Source organism: Hypoxylon trugodes, assembly GCF_022578975.1.
Source record: "Hypoxylon trugodes strain CBS 135444 unplaced genomic scaffold F4822scaffold_12, whole genome shotgun sequence".
Classification (NCBI taxonomy): domain Eukaryota; kingdom Fungi; phylum Ascomycota; class Sordariomycetes; order Xylariales; family Hypoxylaceae; genus Hypoxylon; species Hypoxylon trugodes.
In genome coordinates, this window is record NW_026250027.1 from 658,678 (window position 1) to 673,558 (window position 14,881).

Genomic DNA, 14,881 nt, shown 5'->3' on the forward strand with positions numbered 1-14,881 from the left:
TGCTTAAAGTTCCTGTTAAATATCGGCCTTTTTTTCGGAGAAGTAAGTATGCTTATCTTAAATATAATGAAAAGAGTTAAGTGGAATGTATATCCTATTATAGGAAATATTAGTAAGTTTATATTAGAAATATCTTTTTATATCTTCTAATATGATATAATTTAATTTATTATTAAAATAATGATTATAAGGCATGATTTTAATATTTAGATCTTTAATAATGAATGTTAATTAATAATAACTTTTGGTTAAAAATGCCTTTTAGGGTTTCTAAAGAGGCTTTAATATGTGATTGACTATAATTATTAATAGAAATATAATAGAAAAGGAGGAAAAGATATATTAAGAAAAATCCTTAAGATAAGAATTTTAGAAGGAGGGGAATAATATTATAATCCAATAGGAGGAAGGTTAGGGAATAAGGATTTAATAGGGCTAAGATAATTAATTAAAAAGAAGTCTTTATAAAGGTGATAAAGATTATATATCAAGGCTTATATCATGATCTTTAATGATCTTTAAGAGTGTTATAAAAATAAATAAAGAGAAGGTTTCTGGGAATATCATAGAGATAAATAGAGAGGAGGTTTCTGGAGGTTTCTATTTGGGGAATAGAGACTACTTAAGTAAAGGATATATAAGAAGGAAGTTTCTTATATATTTAGTCATTTTTTTATAATTCTTTAATTATTAATCTAAGACTATTCTTTTAAGTATAATGAAAGGATTTTAAGCCTTTCTAATAAATAAGAACATATTTAATTATTTAACCTATTATTGATATTATTATCTTTAAATTAAGAAATCCTGGATTAGTTAATCCAGCAACAATTATACCTCTCTGAGGCATAGGTTCATTACAATATATAAGTAAAACAAAATAAAAATAAGGAAAAGAATGAAATAATAGGGATGAAACGATGTGTATTAAGTTATCTAAGGAAGGAAGGTTTATCTACATAAATAAGCAAGGAAAGTAACCTATTTAAAGGAAATATGATGATTAAGTAGATCACATATCCTTTACTTATACAATCATTAAATATTTTATAAATGATTTATGCTACTTCTTAATCTAGTATTAATATTAATTAAAGAGTTATTAAAATATAATGAATTTATGTCTTAATAAGGTATAGTTATTATTGGATTAGTTAATTTAAGATGTCTTAATTTAAAGGTAATAATATTAATAATAAGTTAAATAATTAAGTATATTCTGTTTGTTAAAAAGGCTTAAAATCTTTTTATTATATTTAAAAGAATAATCTTAAATTAATAATTAAAGAACCCTAAAAAAGAATAATTAGATATATAAGGAATCTTAGTAATTCATATAATCTAATATCCTCCTTTTTTATTCTATCCTATTTTATTCTATTCTAACTTGTTCTATCCTGCTCTCTCCCGTTCTATTCTGCTCCGTTATCCCATAAGAGCAAAGGTCTCATCTAGGATTTTACTATGATTGGTCCTTCTCCATTCTCTATAATGCAAGGGTTGGTTACAGAACGTTGGTTCGTGACATATACCTACCTAGGTGGATACTTTATACCTACATTCCACACCTACACTCTACGAGTTTATATTTATGTATGTAGCTTGAATGAAATCTCTAACGTGACAACATACGTATAGGTAGCTTTGAAATAAACCAATACACCTAGGTGAGCCCCATCTACTGCCAGGAGGTACGTACCTACCCGAGTAGTCAGTACATACATATATTAGGGCTTATGTCTTTTTTTTTCGTTTTTTTTTTTCCTGAGTGGGTTTCTCCGCCTTTTTGTAGGTTTCCCCGACACCTACGCCCCTAACCTCCTCTGAACGCTCATGTTTGCGTTACTAATGTTTGTCTTTGTAGAGGGGTGGAGCCTAGGCAGTGGCCTGGAGGCCGTAGGGTTGAGAAATTGCGGGCCTGGAATGCTTAGGAAGGAGTTTACGAGTTTGAAACGAACGATGTTATCAAAGTTTGAAAGGTATTAGGTTCTAGGATGAAAGTATATCGAACCGGAGTAGTCCTCTATGTAGGGGCATTAGATGGGAAGGTACTACAATCCACCGTTATCAGCACACTGTACTAAGTATTTAAACCCTACACTTTACTAGAGCTTTTACAGCTTTTACACTTGAAAAAAAAAAAAATCAACATCTATTACCCCCAGCTTTCTATGCTCTGACCACCTTTGTCGACTGGCGTCACCTCGAAAAAGCGGGCTCTGACAGGTCGGAGCTCTACCTACCTAGGTACCTAATAGGTACCACTTACAAAACATTCTACTTTCAAAATGGCCGAAGAGCACAATCAACCACCCAACATGCAAGACTCAATGGCGACCGTATACCAGGAATTTCGACGATTCTCTAATCTTCCAGCGTTCGACAATGGGCAGAGATTGTTCGATGCCTTAGCCCTTCTTACCCAGCGGCAGATTGCTAGCGACGAGAGATTTGAACAGCAACAGATTGCCAGCGATGAGAAGTTCGACAACCTCACCACCAGCCTCACCAATACCATCAACAATGCTGTCACTAACCTTACCACCGAGATGCGCGCTATATGTGGTCGCATCGACAACTTATCTGAACGAGTCGACACCCTAACTCTACGCTTTGACAGAAGGTTGGTATTTCATTTTTTGATATCGATATTTTGAATACCAAGTTCTCATAGCGAAACCAACCACATGCTATAAGGGTAGGGATGCATTAATTAGGTGCGTAGGTACGGGAATTTGGCCGGTGGACCTCTTGTGTTATACCTACCTAGGTAGTCACTCATTGGGTACTGGAGTAATTATCAAGCCCCATCAAGGGGCGAGGAATTCATACCTCATTCCGGGGTATCATAGTACACCTATCCCTATGACATCTTAATAGACTAGGAGGTCTCGCCATTTCGATACTACTATCTAATGAGCCTATCCGTCGAAATAACACGTCGAAATAACATCGTCTTTGTTAAAGGCTACCCACGTTCCCCCTACGCCAATAGAAATCCATTTCGATATACTCCACTTTCCTATTTTAGGATGTATACGCTCACAAGAGATCGCGATCGGTATTGAAGGTGTATATGAACATTATAGAAACAGAATGATTTTTTCCTATTAGCTATCGTGATGTACTAAGGATCATCTATATTATAAGCCACCCCCATTCAAGAGATTGGAATACTTCGCACCGCAGGAAGATTGTCTTCACCCGGATCAAATGGCTTCAGACGGGGGCGAGAGCGCGGTACTGGTCCGTGAAGCACAGCGCTATACAGGTAAAAATGAAGGCGGGTGAGCGGGCTTGAGGTCCTGCGTCGCTAAAATGTTTCGGTCAAGAAGAGGAGAGCGTATTAAAGAAAAGAGAGAAAACAGACGAAAAAGAAGAAAAAGAAGAGAAGAAAAAAAGAAGAGAAAAAAAAAGAAAAAAGAATAACCGTTTGGCACCGCCCCGTAGTTAGATACAGCCAGTCAATGTGTTTCTAGACAAAGGTGGGGGGTAGGTCGAGGGATATAGTCCAATAAACGTCGACTCACAGTAGCATAGAAGACCACGGCCGTATCTAAATCAACTTTCAATATTCAATAAAGCTGGGTATCAAGTCTCACTTTTAATAATCGACTGTTACCCCTTTTACACGAGTTCCATCCTAAAGAAAGGCCCGCCGCTAGTCATACGACACTATTCCATCCCTTGCCCCCGTCCCTTTCTCTCGTCGAGTATCATGCCATTCAAGGAGATCTATAATCCATCCCCTCCAGTTTCACCCAACGTGCAATACTCATTCACACCCATCCTTCACCCATCCATATGAACCCGAAAATAAGAAAAGGGACCCAGCGTGTACACATAGAAATAATACGCAGATAAGCCCCCCAAGTCTCCGCTGATGCAAATGCAAATACAACCACACCAATCCTGTTTATTTGCTCATAAAAGGAAACCGCACCAATAACCCATAACCCGAATTCATGCATCAGCGCGGAATACTTGGAGCGCATTATAAATAGTGACATAGATAATATACCGAGATCCATCATGAGCTGAGTAAATCCCTAACGCTCATACCTCTCCCCGAACCGTTATTAGTCATACCCCGACGGTCTACAGTGAGCATTAGGAGTGCGGCGGATGCTTCTTGGTCTATTTCTTGTTGCGGTCTTAGAGCTGGACTTGTGAGTGTAGAGTGCGATGCGGATGTTGTGCCAACACGTTGCGAGTACCCCTGAGGCCCAAAAGCAGGTGACGTGTTGGACGGCCCGCTATAACTATAATGGCGGTACTCCGTCGAGACCGACGAGTAGGACTGTTGTCTCCCTCTCGCGTCTTGCGCCACCAGTGCTGGTGATATAGACGATTGATTTGAACGAGACGGCGTCTGCGCATAGACAGGAGAAGGCGCTTCCGAACCGGTCATTTCAACATCTTCTTGGCCTTCCTCTTCATCCTCCTCTTTATCATCCATCTCATAATCATGAGTATTAGACGGAAGTCTGAATTGGGGTGGGGCTGGCGTAGACTGGTCATCATGTTGCGACTTCAACTTATTGATGCAATCTTCGAGGTATCGCACATATTCAATCGAAGCCTGGACGGGCTCAAATCAGCACGATAAGCTAGTATGGATCGATGACCTTTAAACATACCTGGAGAATCGCTAACTTGTGCATCTCACCGGTGCATGCGGGTATCAAACCCTTAAGCACCGCGAACTCTTCATTCATCTTAGACCTCCGACGTCGTTCAATCAAACTGTGAGCCGTCTTCCTCGCGATCTTCCTTCCCGCCGCGCTAGTCGCTGATGGCTGCTTCTTTTTAGACCCAGTAGCGCTAGCGTTCTTACCGGTACCGGTCGTAGATGTCGTTTTATCCGGAGTCGTCTGCTCTGCTGGCTCCTCCTGTGGTCTTGGTTTCATTTGAATAATTCTTCGAGATCTCGTGGGTGGAGGGGGTAAGGCGAATGTCTCTTTTTGCGCGGTGGACGAGCGCCTCCTCGATTTAACTGTCTCGCTTGGCTGGACTGGATAACTAGTGGTCTTGGAGGATGGCGATACAAGCGACTCCTTGGATCCGGAAGTCGATAATTGCGACTTGGCATTCTGTCCCATGGCCGACGGAGGTAGTTCAAAGGAAACCTGTAGAGTAGATAGCTGATGGGAGTGATCCTGGCCCTTTATTTCGGTCGAAGACGCCGGTGTTGGCGGCATCTTTAGACGTGTCATTTTGGGAACAATATTTCTATTCGGACTTGCTGTTTTCCTTGGTCACACGACAGCAGACGTAGATGTCGTGTCGATCCGGACACAACTTCGAAAGGCCGGTCGATATAAGGATAATTTACAGCGGATTACGAGTATTTTCAGCTCGGATAAAAGACCCCTATTCGAATTAAAAGGTCATGTGCTGTCACGAGGAAAAACTGGAAAAAGGTCGTCACATTGGCGTAAATTAACGGAGGAATGGAGATTGTAGTAACGAGATGATCACTCATTCAATAAGTCATGGCCGGGAGATGAAGAGAAAGTAGAGACATTAGAGCAAGTTAGGGGTCTCTGAACAAGAAAGAAGTTGATTTCGATAATAGATGGATGATTCTGGGAGGGGTCAGTAAGTCCAGATGTATGTCGGACATGGCGAAAAGTTTCAATGTCGACTGAAGCATTGAAAGGTGTCGAGTCGAGGCACGCGATCAGTTCGAGCTCTGACATTGGCTGAAGTGGATGAGGAACCAATCAGATGTGCGGATACAGAAACGTGCTGTGGTGGATTGGTCTGTGCAGCTCATTCCCATGTGCTACAAGCCTACAACTGAGTCTCGGCTTATACCATCTCCCTCCCTTGATCCTGGCAAAAAAAGGGCTTTAACTTTTGACGGGACCACGGCCCTGTCAATACCTTGTGCATCTTGTGCATTTTTGTGTAGATGAGTACCTAAGATGAGTACCTTGGTAGGTAGATGAAGGCGGTCTTCTCCGTGTCCGATGGAATATCATTGGTTGATTTCCATTCAAACTTGATGCTGGGGACCTTCAATCAACCATGCCCATGTGCCTTTTCAACCCTTCTTTTTGAAACCCCTTGCCGCGATGCGAAGCGCGAGCACGTGAAGGGAATCTTCCCCTGGACACGAGACTCCCCAATGACATTACAGGGTCTAGATTCATGTTTGTTGGTTCGCGTTTGAATGCATAGGAGCCTATTCTCCTAAAGTCAGCTGAAAGCGACCGTGATTGAATCGAATAAGTTGTTGGGAGGGGAAAAAGATGGAGGGGGAAGTGCGGTACTTATTTATATGACTCGGGCGGGTTTATGTAATCCACAATACATTTTATTCTTTACCACTTATACGATCTAAGGAGTAACATTAACATTAGCTGCGTTTAAATCCATTTGTATAAGTCCATAGCATCACTCTAACGCAAATCAACTGATTTAGACTTCATGAAGACTCAAGAGAAGCTTCTTTATGAAAGACTACTTTGTGCCAACCAATGAGATTAAACCATATCATCCTGCTCAGCTAATAGAAAAATGCTTAGTCATAGGGCTCGATAAGATAAAGATCCCTTCAGCCCTTGGCCAAGTAGAGCCACAAATTTCTCACCGATCTTCAAGGATTATGGCGGACTTAAGGAAAATGCGGCCTGGCGTGCTTCTCTTAGCGCAATCAGGTACCGATCGAACGAGAAGCCCCTCCATCAAAACGGTGAAGGATACCCAGACCGAGGTATCCTGTTACCCAGAATCATAATCTATAAAAACTTTTACACGAGTCATCATGGGTGCAAGTTCATCCATACCAACGGACCCGAACCAAAGGGTGCAAGTTATCGCAGCGGGGTATGGGCGCACAGGCACCGTCTCCACGGCATTGGCCTTGGAAAGATTACTCAAGGGCCCAGTTCTTCACGGCGGCAGCCAGCTTCTAGTTCGAGACGATAGTAAGGTTTTTATCATCAGTATTGAGCGAATTGAATAGCAGGGACTAATACGTTGCCTCAGAATACTGTAAATTATGGCTTGACGCATATAAAGCCAAGGATGCGGGGGACAAGAAGAAGACTCTGAAGCTAGTCAAAGAAGCTACCGCCGGCTTCGTAGCAACCGCGGATGTTCCGCCGGTCGATTTTATCCCCGAATTGATGGAATTGTATCCGGAGGCGAAAGTCGTGCTAGTCCGCCGAGATCCGGAGAAATGGTGGAAAAGCGTGGTAGCTCTTACATCTAAGGCCACACCTTGGTGGCTCGATGTCGCTATGGCTCCCATCCCGGGATGGAGATATATCCCAGCTTTTATGAGAAGATTTAGCAAATCTTTCCTGGGACTTGCAGGCGTGTCCGACGATAAAGCTAGTCCGGCCGAGTTAATTGAACGAGGAGGCCCTTGTAAGTACCTACCTACTCGCCTAACGTCTGTCATGATTGTGCTCAATGGCTAAACTCGGGTTCTTATGCACTTAGTTCTCCTTGTGGCTCATAATAGGAGAGTCCGGTCAGTTGTTCCGAAGCGCCAATTGCTAGAAATGGAGCTACGCGAAGGATGGAAACCTTTGTGTCAATTCTTGGGTGTACGTGTTCCCAAAGACCCATTCCCAAGAGCGAACGACGCCAAGGCAGTCGATGAGCATGCGGCGAGAATATTTACGCGAGTCTTACAAGTCTGGGTCGGTATTTTCTCCACGACAGCCGTTGTCGTTTACACGGGATGGTGGTTATGGAGGAATAAACAGCAGTCCTTAATCAGAGCTTGGAAATCACTTAAGACGATGGACGTAAGGAAGGCATTTGGTAATGTCTGGAAGTCAATTCGGTTAATTGATCTCAGGAAATCTTTTGGTCGTGTTTGGAATTTCTTCAAACCGGCAAACATCAAAAAGTCGCTAGGTGCTGTTCCGAAAGCCGTATGGCCGGAATCGAAGAAACCCGTTGTAGAGCATTCTACTGGCTATTCTAGCATATGGTTGGAGTAGATAAAAGCAAAAGGGGGCCATGATAGAGGCAATTAAAAATCATATAAAGGCGGTTATCATGGTAACAGATCTAGATGGCCATTATATAGGCATCTTCCAAGATAGAATACATTTACGTAGTAGGTAGCTACAGCTGCACGCGGGGATATCAATACATACATGACTAGAATTGGTTACTGCGGTGAGATAGGCTATGAGCGGTATTGGATTGTAATCATTTCTTGAGTTCAATTCCTAGGCATCGACGTTATTTGTAGTTGCATCAAATCTGTGAATGAACATATTTATCAGATCGAACGTTGCGTGAGTCATCCGAGGATCCCGATCAATTATGTCCGCCCTTACATAGTGTTCCAATTTGTCTGCGGCACAGTACAAATGAAGATCCGCTAAGGGCTGACGCGAGCTGATCTCAATCATGCACCATGATTGGCGAATGGCTACGGTATGACGCCGCTGAGGAGATGAAAGACGAGGGGGGCTTGCAGCTTGCTCCCAGATTGGGTTAAGAACGGCAGCCCGTAGGATGCTGACGGGCACTGTTTAATGGGGAACCGAAAGCGAAAGGCCTGCATACCCGTTCTGCTGGGAAAATAATATTATTATATCTCCTGGAGATCGCCAGCCCTCCGTGAATGTCACCTTTCTTGTTGTACACATTTGCGTGCATCTGGCGGGTGGTAACCATGCGATCAGTTTCCCTTTTCAGCGCGCTGCTACTCAGTAGCAGCGCTATCGCAGAACACCCCTTTGTTCTCGACGCGAAGAACAACGTCACATATCAAGGGCTGAACCGTAACGACATTGAGGTTTTCTTAGGTATTCATTACGGACAAGACACAAGTGGTGAGAACCGATTTAAGCCGCCGCGGCCTGCCGTCCCCGAGCCCAGTAGTACCATCGTCGCGCAATCCTACGGTCAGGTCTGCCCGCAGCCATTGGGTCTTGGCGCGCCGCCGCTTACTTTGACGAACGTGACGGAGTATTCGGAGGATTGTCTCGTGCTCAATGTAGCACGACCAAGCGGCTTGTGTGCGGAGGATCGACTGCCTGTTATGGTCTACATCCATGGTGGTAGCTTTTGGTTCAATTCTAATCAAGATGAAACGACTGCTCCAGATGGCTTGATCGTGGAGTCTATCGCCAATGGACTGCCCGTCATTCACGTGGCTATGAACTATCGTCTCGGGTGTAAGTGAAAAATTACCTATACAACCTAAATATAAAACAATCTAAGCTAATGCACGTACTACCTATAGTTTTCGGATTCTCACAATCCGACGCTCTCGAGTCCGAGGGTTCGGAAAACGCCGGTTTAAGGGACCAGCGTCTAGCTATTGAGTGGGTTCGCGACAACATCGCGAACTTCGGCGGCGACCCCGAGAAGATCACCATCTTCGGACAGTCATCCGGTGGTACGTAATTTCAACTCTTAATATTTCTAATTACAACACCTTCTCATCAGACACTTAGGTCTCGCCGTTGGTCTACAAATCCTAGCGTACGGGGGCAGCAAACCGATCCCATTCCAACAGGGCATATGCGAGAGCCAGGCTTTGGAACCCGGCATCACGGGTAACTTCACAATCGACGCCTTCGAGCTCGTCGTCGACGCAGTCGGATGCAACTCCAGCGCCCTGCACTCACCCGAAACCGTCTCCTGCCTGCGGAACCTAGACACGCAAGCTTTGCAAGCCGCAGCCGAGTCCACGTACCTCTCAGACATCCCGCACAACATCGGCGACATCTGGCTCCCAGTCGTCGACGGCGACTTCCTCCCCGCCGCGCCCTCACAACTCATCGCCGAGCACCGCTTCGCAGCAAACGTAACAGCCATGATGCTCTGGGCCGAAGACGACATGGCGTTTTTCACCGACACCAACATCACTACCGCAGCCGACACGCACGATTTCATACAATCCTACATCTCCCACGTCAGTGCCTCCGACGTTGATTCCCTGCTCGACTTATACCCATCAACCGAGTTCACCGCCAACGAAGCCGCGAACCTATCCTCTGAATTCTACCGCACGGCGCGTATCTTCCGAGACATCCTCATGGTATGCGAGCCCGTGTATCTCGGGTCCGCGCTAGCAGCCGCCGGAAACCCGGTGTATCTCGTAGAGTGGAACCAAACGATCCTCACCCCCATACTCCAGGATCTGTATAATGAATCCGGATTCGGCGTTATCCACACCTCGGAATTCGCGTATACGTTTGGTAACCTATCACACTATGACACAAGAGGCTACGCTTTCGACCCTACGCCAGAGGATTTCGCACTTGCGAAGCGGGGTTCAAGGACTTGGTCTACGTTTGCGAGTCTAGGCGTACCGGGTATCGAGGGTAAGGATACATTCCAAGGATTCGAGCGGTCGTTTACTACGGGTGGTAGCGATGAGACGTTTTCGGTTTTCGTGGCTGGAGGACCGAATGAGGGTTTCTCGCCTGTTGAAGGCTCGGCTTCGAAGGCTGTGGTGGCGGAGCAGAGGTTTAAGGAACGGTGTGCGCTGATCAACTCGGATTCGTTTATTAAGCAGCTCGACTATTAGAATTAAAATACGGCCGGGAAAAGTTTGGATCGTAGATTTAATATGTAATCAAGAGCTACATACTACGGTAGATATCTAGAACAGGCTGTCTATAAATTTGTGAATATATAGGCTACATACCTAAGTACGGTATGATTCCTCTAATACTATGTTCTTGGCATTATTGCCGAACTACGGCGTCTTGTATTGCCTTTTTCTTCCAATCAATCCATGCACCTTTGGATATGCCTCTTATAAATGTATTATAGAAATTAGATTCCAATAATGCTACAAGATGCTCGAAGGTCTATTAAGTATATATAGATAGGTATCATAGCGCCTCTCCATGGTCTAAACCGGTATGCGACATGCCCTAGAATATTATCCAATGATGCCTTATCTAAAACGCCGTGTTTAGTATAGTTAATACGCCCGTATCTTCATTTCTCGTCATTCGTGCTTTAAGCAAAATGTGAACCACAGCGCTTGAGGACCTAGCCTTGCAGATTCAACCACAAGCAATGCTTATTTTCCAACGCCACAAAGTCTTCAGGAAAGTTCGTCAAAGTCATCATCCCAACCCAACTTCTCATAAATGGAAGCCTTCCTCGCAGGTTCCTTTGCGTTTACAGTGGCCTTCTCAGATAATGCAGCAGGAGCAATATCCTTCGTGCCGCTCTCAAGCGTCCTTCGTCTAGTTGGTGTAGCCGCCACACGTCGTTGCGGCGGGGCTGGCGCAGCACGGGGTTTCATGGGCGTCTCCGTTAATTGGTCATGAGGTGAAGGTGGCATCTCAATCCCGCTATCCCTAAATGACATAATAGACGCCTTTCGGGACATGATAGGCGACGACGCAAGAATAGCTTCGTCGTCAGGCTCGGGTGGTGCTGACATAAAACTGTGCTTGAGGTGCGAAGGCCGAGCAGGTGTCGCATCAACTTGACTTGTTGATGCTCTCGAACGTGGAATGCTCGGTGATTTTTCCAGCGAAAATGCCGAATCGTGGTTTCGCTTCATAGTGGATGAGGGAACCAATGAAGAAGACGGTGTATGACCTCCCTCAACAGCATTTATGCCCCGGGAACGGCTCGGCTGACTACCAGTGCTCATACCCAGAACATCTCTGAAGCGATTTCCAACGGGCGTTGCTTTAATTACGTCTTGAGGACGTGTGTGTTGCGTAGGCTTCTTCGATTCTATCAAAGATGTTAGTAGGAGAATTAATTATTCAAAAGGTAATTTCGACTTACTCCTCAGCTGGGAGAGACTAGTAGTGGTTCGTCTCTCCGCTGCCTCGGCGATATCCTTGCCAACAACGTCTCTATTAGGACGCCTGAGAACGGAGATAGCGTCTTTCAACTCTGCCTTAACCAAGGCTTCCTTCCTTGCTTTCTCTTCCTCGGCTTTTCGTTTAGCAGAGGCCGATACGGGTGGACGTGGCATCTTTTTGGACGTAGCCGAATCTGCTTGGGGAATGCTCATCATAGATAATGGTTCACTATTTTCTCGCTTCAACATAGGAGTCGAAGCAGACCTCATCAACGCGATTACCCCACTTGGCCCACGCGACATGCTCCGACGATGTTTCTCGGATTCCTTAGACAAGACGCTTTCTAGTGTCCCAGATGATTTAACCGAAGCGGGACGTTTCGTAGTCGAGCTAGACTTGGATTTTGATTTCACTGCAGACTCCGGCTTCTCTGGCTTCTTCTGTTTTGGCTTTGGCGGCGGCATCATGATAGGTCCACCTAGTTTACGGTTGATGGAGTCGCATTTTTCTGGTAATCTTGCAGAAAAGCTATGACGGTTATTAGTATCTAGCTCGTCGGGTTTGTATTGGGGCACACTTACAATGGCACAATGATATCGACACAGAATTCTTTCAGGGGGTCTGATGTAGCCCTCGATGACTTCTGTGTCTCCGTATTCGCACCTCCTCGTGTACTGCGCGATAAATCAACCTCATCTAATGAGGTCGATTGCCAAATGCATAACCGATCTGCGTGGACATCGATAAGAGAGGACAAGTTGTGTTTGCTACGTTTCTTAGTAGCCTCTGCCTTTGGTGTCTCCGTAGATGCCTCCTCGGAGATGGGTAAGCCAGGTAATTGTGACTCCTTTTCGTTCTGAGGGGCCACTAATGATTCTAATGCGAGAATCTCAAGAATAATAATAACTTGTAGTTGGGTCTCTCTCGATCGTAGCCATGCTATGTGAAGTTTGGTCTCTTGCGGCTCGGTTGTCGTCATAACCTCGTCATCCACGGGCGGCGGTTTACGAATATCCCACCATTTTCGGACGCGATCGTCTTCCATTGGATATAAACCATTCTTGCCAAGCTTCATTTTTCTAGCTTTTCTCTTTTTCGTTTTCGCATTGCCTTCAACCTCCGAATCCTGAAATGCAGACTTCATCTTGGATATTATTTCCGGAATCGTTTCCCGATATTTTCTTCCTATCTGGGCGGTCGTCATGACAAGGCTCTTTAAAAATTCTATCAAATCGCTCATATCTAGATTTGAGTCGCAGTCCATGTGGAAGGCAGCACGCGCCCGGGATAAAGGACCTTTCGCGAAATATGCTAGGGAGCCCTTGAAAGTGTTAGCAGGCGAATTGCGCAAATCGAACTTGGAAACCCTACCATCGAATGGTACAGCGATTCAAGATATTGATTCCGGATATTATCGAAGATACTCTCCGCGGTTGGTGCTGCGAGCAAATCATCTGGCTCGGCAACTGTCGCTGCTTGACTTTTAGATTGGGTCTCGGGTATCTTGGCAGGCGGCGCATCTTGAGGGAATTGGGTATCGTCAACATTTTCCTGGATCGGCGTGGGTAGTCCCGCGGGTGAGATGATCTGGGACGCTGTCGATACAGAGCCGGACCTTGGCTTCTTCACCATAGATTGTATGGCTTCAATCGCCAATCTCCTCTTTTTGGTCTCGTGGTTTAAGTGAGTCGTCGTTAACGGAAGGGATGCGCTTGATTCTTTCGAAGTATGAGTTCGCTTTTCAAGTAGTTCAGGCAAAGATACTGTCGCGAGCTCTTGAAGTTCTTTCAAGTCCACCCATGACCCAAGTTGGCAAAGAGTATAAAGTCCACCAGTCTGGCGTTCCACAGCGTAGATAGTCTTGTCGGTCTCTAATCGAACAATAAGAACGACGGGGCGGTTTCCTATACGGCCCTCGAGGTCTAATATCTTAATGCTCGATTCGAAAAATTGGGAGGATTCGAAACTTCCGTGTGGGAAAGAGAGGTCGAGGAATGAAAGTCGAAGTTGTTCCCGAGGGAGAACCATTAGAGGTTGGAGACTACGTGGCTTGACCGAAAGATTTCGAGGATGTGGCTAGCATTGGGTGAGTAACGGACAATATGATACTAGATATCAGCAAGTGGAACCCCAGTTGACATACCTTAATGACAATTGAAGGCTTAAGAAGCTCTTCCATAGCTTCTATTTCGGCATTTCGTTTGCGCTTTTGGCCCGGGGAACTGTCGAAGGCGGCGGCATTATCATGGCTAAGATTTGGGCGGGTATTAGGGGAAGGCATAAGGATTCCAGCAGATGGTAGACGCGACGCGTCCGACCCAGGAACCGGAAGAGGCATACTGAAACTTGATTTCAAGTTCCATTTATTGGTGGATTCAGGACATGGAATAAAATGTGAAGAAATTCAATGTAAAATAAAAATGAATTGAGTTTTCGGTTGTGAAGTGATCGAGAATACTGTATATCTACAAGTGTACACTAAATTTTTAGAGTTCTAATCAGATGAAGCATGTACTGTACCAGGGGTTGGTGGTACGAAATTACACTTTGCGATGCACCGAAAGTACTGTGCACACGGACCAATCAGATAAGCCCTTATGACTTCACGCGTCAAATCTGCTAAGCCGATGCACGTCTAATGCGCGATGAGGGGTACATCCCCCACCACCATAGGGTGTCAACTGGGTCAACTGGAATGGCAAAACAGCCACATGAATCCATTTGCTTGTGGCACAATTGGGGATCGGCGATCGGTGGCTTAAGAATGATGCGGAACAAACCGTACACCTAGACATTTTTGGAGCATCTTATTCACATTTATTCTAGCCTTGGATCTCCAAATTTGAGCAAAATTGTGATGATGCGCCTCAACTAAATCCTTCAGTTGAGCTCTGCCTGCTTTACACTGTCACATCTGCACTATTCTGATCCAATGATCCAACAATGCAGATGTCGTGCATCCCACATTCAAGTTTTGTAATTTGCGACGTGGACATTTTAATCAGTTGTCAGCAGTCAAATAAAAATACGACGATTCTTTGGCATGATTACGCCGTGTTCAATCAAATCCGGAGAACTTATTCCGTAATAGCTCTGGAGCGCGCGCCATGGAGGAT

General features: G+C 44.9%; 4 protein-coding genes across 4 annotated transcripts; 2 read left to right on the plus strand and 2 right to left on the minus strand.

Moving 5' to 3' along the window:
- Nucleotides 1-3,381: 3,381 nt before the first annotated feature.
- F4822DRAFT_92410 (uncharacterized protein) lies at nucleotides 3,382-5,543 on the minus strand. The gene is made up of 2 exons (XM_051464171.1): nucleotides 4,641-5,543; nucleotides 3,382-4,582 (listed from the first exon to the last, which is right to left on the minus strand). Exons 1-2 carry the CDS (start codon nucleotides 5,214-5,216, stop codon nucleotides 4,031-4,033), a joined length of 1,128 nt encoding a protein of 375 aa, XP_051308877.1. The 5' UTR covers nucleotides 5,217-5,543; the 3' UTR covers nucleotides 3,382-4,030.
- Nucleotides 5,544-6,772: 1,229 nt separating this feature from the next.
- F4822DRAFT_440788 (uncharacterized protein) lies at nucleotides 6,773-8,287 on the plus strand (the record flags this gene model as incomplete). The annotated part of the gene is made up of 3 exons (XM_051462794.1): nucleotides 6,773-6,935; nucleotides 6,997-7,380; nucleotides 7,456-8,287. 3 exons carry the CDS (start codon nucleotides 6,773-6,775, stop codon nucleotides 7,962-7,964), a joined length of 1,056 nt encoding a protein of 351 aa, XP_051308878.1. The 3' UTR covers nucleotides 7,965-8,287.
- A 363-nt stretch (nucleotides 8,288-8,650) lies between these two features.
- On the plus strand, nucleotides 8,651-10,516 carry F4822DRAFT_435035 (carboxylesterase family protein; the record flags this gene model as incomplete). Its single annotated transcript, XM_051462113.1, has 3 exons — nucleotides 8,651-9,155; nucleotides 9,224-9,379; nucleotides 9,438-10,516. 3 exons carry the CDS (start codon nucleotides 8,651-8,653, stop codon nucleotides 10,514-10,516), a joined length of 1,740 nt encoding a protein of 579 aa, XP_051308879.1.
- A 528-nt stretch (nucleotides 10,517-11,044) lies between these two features.
- On the minus strand, nucleotides 11,045-14,281 carry F4822DRAFT_440792 (DNA replication regulator SLD3-domain-containing protein; the record flags this gene model as incomplete). Its single annotated transcript, XM_051462795.1, has 5 exons — nucleotides 13,909-14,281; nucleotides 13,137-13,841; nucleotides 12,347-13,086; nucleotides 11,746-12,293; nucleotides 11,045-11,691 (listed from the first exon to the last, which is right to left on the minus strand). The coding sequence occupies exons 1-5, from the start codon at nucleotides 14,101-14,103 to the stop codon at nucleotides 11,045-11,047; spliced, it is 2,835 nt and encodes a 944-aa protein (XP_051308880.1). The 5' UTR covers nucleotides 14,104-14,281.
- Between the last annotated feature and the right edge of the window lie 600 nt (nucleotides 14,282-14,881).

Coding starts and splice junctions, on each gene's coding strand:
- F4822DRAFT_92410 (XM_051464171.1), bottom strand. CDS start 5,216: ATGACACGTCTAAAGATGCCGCCAACACCGGCGTCTTCGACCGAAATA. Junction 4,583..4,640: donor ACAAGTTAGCGATTCTCCAG/GTATGTTTAAAG, acceptor GAGCCCGTCCAG/GCTTCGATTGAATATGTGCG.